Source organism: Homarus americanus, unplaced genomic scaffold (genome assembly GCF_018991925.1).
Source record: "Homarus americanus isolate GMGI-L3 unplaced genomic scaffold, GMGI_Hamer_2.0 scaffold19886, whole genome shotgun sequence".
Lineage (NCBI taxonomy): Eukaryota > Metazoa > Arthropoda > Malacostraca > Decapoda > Nephropidae > Homarus > Homarus americanus.
In genome coordinates this window covers 15,517-23,242 of record NW_024734418.1, presented here as the reverse complement: position 1 = coordinate 23,242, position 7,726 = coordinate 15,517, and the positions used below count along the sequence as shown (strand labels likewise).

At 39.6% G+C, this 7,726-nt stretch overlaps 1 protein-coding gene across 1 annotated transcript; it reads left to right on the top strand.

Annotated features, from left to right (window-relative positions):
* The first annotated feature begins 1,109 nt into the window (after positions 1-1,109).
* LOC121870252 (probable glutamate receptor) lies at positions 1,110-5,980 on the top strand. The gene is made up of 7 exons (XM_042372037.1): positions 1,110-1,221; positions 1,671-1,974; positions 3,562-3,776; positions 4,056-4,236; positions 5,050-5,149; positions 5,266-5,395; positions 5,839-5,980. The coding sequence occupies exons 1-7, from the start codon at positions 1,201-1,203 to the stop codon at positions 5,926-5,928; spliced, it is 1,041 nt and encodes a 346-aa protein (XP_042227971.1). The 5' UTR covers positions 1,110-1,200; the 3' UTR covers positions 5,929-5,980.
* Positions 5,981-7,726: the final 1,746 nt, after the last annotated feature.

Genomic DNA, 7,726 nt, shown 5'->3' with positions numbered 1-7,726 from the left:
CAGTATGGGCCAATAGGCCTGCTGCAGTTTCCTCCATTCTTATGTTCTTATGGGGGCACCGGATGGTGTGGTGTTCACGTAGTGCAGTAACTCGTCCTCGGGTGTTGATATGAAGGACCTCACGTGGTCATGGAGACACCAGGTGGTGTGGGGTGGTGTCACAGTACCTCACCCTGCTGGGTGGTGTTGTGTTATCTCGTAGTCAGGTGTGAAGCCGACCCACTGTTGTTCCCATGGTGGACTGATTAGCACCTCCTAGCCAGAAGATGGTGGTCAGTTCCCAGGGGTGCTTCAGTATCTCACTGGTCTGTCACGGCTCTCACTGGTACTGTATGGTACTGAATTCACTGGCTTAAACACTGTTCATCACTGTTCAACACTGATCCCACTTCTTTCCGAAACGAAATTGTCACTTTTGATTATGCTGATATCCTGGTGGTGAGGATGGGTCAGGGAGAGGGACTTGGGGAATGGGCCGAACATTGGCCAAGTGGGGCCAATGCTCAGCAGGAACAGCGCCTGAATAGGTCTCGACCCTACGGTGGTCAAGGATGTAGTGTGGAAAGGACTTTTGCATGTGTCAAAAGTAGAGACCGTTTCAGCAGACACCATAAAGAGACTGGGGGCCTATAAAATGTGGTGTTATAGGCATATGTTAAGAAATAATTTACACTGACAGGAAAACAAATGAAGTACTTAGGTGAACAAAGACTTCAAGGAAAGTGTTTTAATTGTTAAAAGAAAAGAACAAAAAAGAGATACTTGGTCCTATATTTAAGGATAAGGGAATAATAACACAAATATTACTGGACAAGTTTAGGGTAGGAGAGCCAGGGGGAAACAACCCGAAAACGTTTGCAGTGGAGGACTGTGGCAGCCAACCCTCAGACATGAGGACGGTACTCTGATTGATAGATTGATTGATTGATTGAATGATTGAGAGAAGATAGATTAGTGGAAAATTTTGCTAGAATTAAATATACTTTTAAACCTGTCCTAATTAACTCCACTAGATACCATCATGCACAGTCCTCACTGTCACATATGTATCAAATCGACTTCACCGTGGAAAACAGTTTCAGACGATTGATAGGGGAATTCATCTAAGACGGATATTAATTATTCTACAGATACAAATACGTGGTTCCACCTGACAACAGTTTCGGCTCCAAGCAGACTGATGGGTCCTGGTCAGGCTTGATGGGCATAGTGGTGAGGGAGGTAAGTGGGGGTGAGGCATCAATCGCGACGAAATTGTAAATCGCATGAAAGTAAGAAACTGTGATTCCGGCCTTTAAAATTTACAATTGTTGCCAATTTTATATTCGTTTATTATAGGTAAATTTGCTTGTGTTTGTGTTACCCAAAGTACAGTATTTGTAGTGACATTCCGTTTAAATATCAATTTCATATTTATTATATCATAGCATATGAGGATACAGAGATGCCCGTATTAAATTTATGAAATGCATACGGACTATAGTATATATATATATATATATATATATATATATATATATATATATATATATATATATATATATATATATATATATATATATATATATATATATATATATATATATATATATATATACATATATATACTTGTATATACAACAACGGCAACATAGTCTTTCTTATGTTTATTTTGTTTTTTACCCACCGAGGAAGCGGAGTTTTGTGCTGACCCGGTGAGTTTGTCTTTTGCACGGGCTGAAGTGGTGGATTTTACCATGCCACTAACTATACTATACTCAAGGATCTTCGCTGGTCGAGGGCGGCCAGAAATCGACCCGTGGGGCTTCCTGTTCGCACCTCTGGCGCCGTTAGTGTGGGTGGCCATCCTGACGACAATGTTGATGCTGCCAGTCGTGATGTTCCTCTTGTCTTCTTCATTCTCTCGAAACGACTATAAACATGACAACTGGACATCGAATTCCTTTAGTTTATTTCGTATCTTACTGCAGCAAGGTAAGTCTTAGGTCCTTGCCATAAAGAGAGCACTTGTGCTAAGGGATACAGCTCTCCAAGGAATTATTTCCTTGGTAAGGTTTGTATCAACAAATCATAAACAAGTGCTTGACATATATGGATCTCACGAAGGATGTATTTCCCAGTGAACTATATCGTATGACAGTGACACCAGTAATCACCAGCGTCTGTCTTGCCCCTTCATCCCACACTATCAAGCTTGCTGAATTTGTACTAGAAGATTGTTCTTTCGTCTCCAGGACCAACACTGAATATCTTTATTAAACGATCCGATCATCAAAGTCAATTTAATTTAATGCGGTTACCTACGTGACAAAAATATTTTCTGAATTTGTCCAGAACGATATTTGACTCATTAAGTACACAGGTTTATTGCTTTTGAATGTGATAATGCCCATCCAAATTAGTTTAATCGGTTATGACTAAGCGATCTAACTAAGTATAAATTCCACCTTGTGTTGATCTTCGAAAAGTAGTAGAAGTGTAAGCAGAGTCCACAGGCATGACTACCCATTAGAGACAGTACTTTATACTAAGCCTCCCTGGGGCAGAGGGGGCCTGGACTGCAGTCAGTCGCCTACACCTACCCAACTTGAACAGTTAGTTATGTACACCCTTTACCGAAGGGTGGACTGGGAGTGCTTCATGATCTAACTAGTGGCGCCTGGAACAAGAAAGGGGATTGTATCTGAAACTTTCATTATTTCACAAGGATTCTAATACTGGTATATTGTCTCATAAACACATATACACACTCACTCAAAAGCATGTGTGTGTGATGAGTATTCCGGATTTTTTTCCAAAGATATGATTATTCCATCAGTATATCACCAATACACTTTTTTTTTAGATAATAACTATGTACAGGTAAAATTAAAAAAAATATAAGCTAATTTTTAGATGTCTGTTCTGATTTTTTTCTTGTTTCAAACAAATATTTTATGTAAAATGACACTAGGTTGTCTAAACTAAACATGCGATTAAATAGGCAACAGCGATCGAGGATGACATATTGACAACTGTACACCTACTGTATATGAATTATTTTTTTATAAATAATAGCTGCATTTATTCTTTAAGCAAAAGAGTTTTATTTGTATTTTTTATCTTTCAAGAATCTTTTTTTAGGGGGTCCACTAGAGGTCGAGTGGGGGAAACCGTAGTTATCTTTAGTGTTTGCAAGCTATAGTTCCCTAGACGGCGAAATGAGAAACAATAGATGTACGACCCCTGATGTTTAATACTTCCAGTGGGCTACCGATTCCAATGCCGATAATGCAATTATTTAGCTTTCCCCTAGAGAAATATTTCCTCGCATACATTAACAACCCCTTGAGTGTAACAACTTATCCCTTTGAGTACAATAACTTAGTCTATAGAGTGCAACGACTTGATCACTAGTCTCCTTGATCTTAACATTTTGAATACGATGATCAATATCCTTAAATTCGAAGACATTGTACTCAGGGAATAATGTCATTCAATAGTTCGTATAAGAACCTTAGGCTTAAAACTCATTATATCACTACTACCAACAATACTATTATTATTACATCGGTGCCACAGACTACATGGTGTCTGGATGGTGGTGGAGGCGTCTTGTGTTCGCTGTTTGGATGTTAATGTCACTCGTGCTGGTCAAGAGCTACGCCGGGACTCTCATGTCCGTACTCGCAGTAAGACACATCGAACAGCCATACCAAACCCTTCGTGACCTTTTAGACAGCCCCTCGACAACTATGATTTGGCAGAGCAACTCAAAGGTTGTTGAATATATCAAGGTACGAGCACTTGTAGGTATCTGTCTCTTAATAAGTTGATGTATGTACCCACTTAAATATGAATTGCAATTTATATAGGGGAAGCTTAGTAAGACTTAGGTGCGTTTCTGTCATGTCTTGGTCAAGTAAGACCTTACGATATTATCACCATATGAATATTACTGTAGCCTTATTCTTAAACCTGTACTTGCACAAAAATGTACTATAGCAGAATACCTAATATCAGTGTGAAAGTGGCTGTGCATTATGTGTGAATTTCACCACATTTTTTCCTCCAAGTCAGTGGAGTCTGGGATATACCGTGAAGTGGCCGAAACGGAGTCAAGGGGAGGCATCAAGTACCAGACATTGTTTGAGGTCTTCCACAGCGCCGACACCCTGGTGAGGCGAGGCGACCACGTTCTTATAAACAACGAGATCATCATTAGTATGATCGTTAGCCGAGACGTCTCTAAAACAGGTTTCAACTACTTTCTTTGTTATTCTTAGATGGTCAACTCGTTTGGTTTGTCCTTGTACAGTGAATTATGTATATCACAGCATTATAATTTACTCTCGACAGGAGCTGCCATGCACAGGCCAACCGGCCTATTGCAGACTCCTTATTTCTTATGTTCTTAAGTGAGAGAGGTGGTCACTTAGGTCAATCCTTCAAAGACTTATATTTGTCTTGGTGAATATACAGGGTGATTCAGCAAAGAGGATAATTAAATTGGAGGATGAAATTCTTGGATAATTCTAAACCACAATGCCTCTATGGTAAAATGTTAGATTCTGCATAGTTTCCATGTTATAATATATTTAAGATGTTGTATTAATGAGAGTGAATATGAATTGAAACCCCTATAGGTTTCTGTAATCATTTATCCATAGATCTGTACAGTGTGACCCCTCTTTGTTACAACCTAAATGAAATGTTCAAAGTTGCCCCCTTCTGCCTCAATGCAGGCCTGTACACATCGCACCATTGATTGTCTGACGTGTTCTAGAATGCCTGGACTATGTTTAATGTACTTGCACCAGTCACGAACAAGGGGGCATATGCAGAGTCTGACATTTTACCATAGAGACATTGCGGTTTAGAATTATCAAAGGATTTCATATATATATATATATATATATATATATATATATATATATATATATATATATATATATATATATATATATATATATATATATATATATATATATATATAAGTTATGTGTGCGTGTATGTAATCATAGTTCAGTTGCAGTTAATACTATACTAATACACCTGTACCTCCCGTAGGTCGTTGTGACTTCTACTTGTCGAGAGAGAGGTTGCTGCCATCTGCCTTAGCTCTCATTGGTCAAAAGAACAGTCCTCTTGTTCCTGTAATAAGTAGAATGTACAAACAATCATAGTGCATAAAACATTATTATATTGGTCTATCTATCTAACCGTTCTTATCATTATAAAACATCAATCTTTGGTTCTATATTTATTTGTCATCATCTTCTACAGGGTCATGTCAATAACTGAAGCTGGGCTGTACTACCAGTGGATTAAACAACAAATACCAAACTTCACAACGTGTTCCTTCCCTCCGACTAAGATCACTGTCAGCACCTCTCTCTCCGTGGAAAACCTTTGGGTAAAATATTTATATTATACTCTATTTAAAAAAAAATGATGATCATCACTGTAATAGTAACAATAATATTAATTATTGAATGCAACAGGAACTACCAATACTACTATTACTACTGCTGCCACTACCACTACTATACTTTTTTTTTAATTGTATGGCCTCCAGCCTCCCCCAATAGCTATACCTTCGCCACCATTTTATTACCTTAATATTAAATATCCTACTTTACTACTACTACTACTACTACTTATAATAAAAATAATAATAGTAATAATAGTATTAATAGTAATAATAAAAATACTAACAATAATAATAATAATAATAATAATAATAATAATAATAATAATAATAATAAACTATCATGAGTTACATAAAACTATAAATCATTATTCGTTTATTTATCGTAGGAATGTTATTTAAATCTAGCGCTCTTCTCCACACTCCAGGGGATGTTTGTGCTCCTAGTCACCGGACTGACTCTCAGCGCTCTTATATTTTGCCTCGAGATCATCGCCCATCGTATTTTTCCAGTATAAAACTCCTCATGTAGTGAATAAATGGTTGACTGACAATAAATAGTGCAAGCTTCAAAATGTTTTATTAGTTTCTAAATGACTAGAGCACTGTGATATTCCTTAAGCTGGAGTGTGTGTTAGTTTTTGTGTTTACGTATTTTTGGTGTATATGTCTATATGTGGCAAAACCATATTTTTCGACTTTCATTTTAACTTTGAGGCACCACACATACAGGGGGAACATGTTGTACCACACAGACAGGGGGAACATGTTGTACCACGTAGACAGAGGGAACATGTTGTACAACACAGACAGAGGGAACATGTTGTACCACACAGACAGAGGGAACATGTTGTACCACACATACAGGGGGAACATGTTGTACCACACAGACAGGGGGAACATGTTGTACCACACAGGAAACATGTACCAATGTAGACAACATGTTAAAATTAATACAGACAGAGGAACATGTTGTACCACCTAGACAGAGGAATACAAGTTGTACCACACAGACAGGGGGAACATGTTGTGCCACGTAGACAGAGGGAAACATGTTGTACCACACAGACAGAGGGAACATGTTGTACCACACAGACAGGGGGAACATGTTGTACCACACAGACAGGGGGAACATGTTATACAACACAGACAGAGGGAACATGTTGTACCACACAGACAGAGAGAACATGTTGTACCACACAGACAGGGGAAACATGTTGTACCACATAGACAGAGGGAACATGTTGTACCACACAGACAGGGGGAAGATGTTGTACCACGTAGACAGAGGGAACATGTTGTACCACACATACAGGGGGAACATGTTGTACCACACAGACAGAGGGAACATGTTGTACAGGGGGAACATGTTGTGCCACGTAGACAGAGGGGAACATGTTGTACTTCACAGACAGGGGAACATGTTGTACCCCGTAGACAGAGAACATGTTGTACTGCGTGGACAGAGAGGAGCATGTTGTGCACTGCCACACATACAGAACATGTTGTACCACACAGACAGAGGGAACATGTTGTACCGCATGGAGCAGAGAGACATGTTGCATGCCACACAGACAGGGGAACATGTTGTACCCGTAGACCAGGGAACATGTTGGCCTAGCACAGACAGAGGAACATGTTGTACCACACAGGCAGAGCATGTTTGGCACCACACAGACAGAGACATGTTGTAACACACAGACAGAGAGACATGTTGTACAACACAGACCCAGAGGAACATGTTGTACCACGTGAACCAGAGAACATGTTGTGCCACACATACAGAGAACATGTTGTACCACGTAGACAGAGGGAACATGTTGTACCCAACACAGACAGAGGAACATGTTGTACAACGTAGACAGAGGAACATGTTGTACCACACAGACAGGGGAACATGCTGTGCCACACAGACAGAACATGTTGTACCACACAGACAGAGGGAACATGTTGTACCACATAGACAGAGGGAACATGTTGTACCACACACACAGGGGGAACATGTTGTACCACATAGACAGAGGGAACATGTTGTACCACACATACAGAGGGAATATGTTGTACCACATAGACAGAGGGAACATGTTGTACCACACATACAGGGGGAACATGTTGTACCACATAGACAGAGGGAAAATGTTGTACAACACAGACAGAGGGAACATGTTGTACCACACAGACAGGGGGAACATGTTGTACCACACTGACAGAGGGAAAATGTTGTACAACACAGACAGAGGGAACATGTTGTACCACACAGACAGAGGGAACATGTTGTACCACACACACAGGGGGAACATGTTGTACCACATAGAC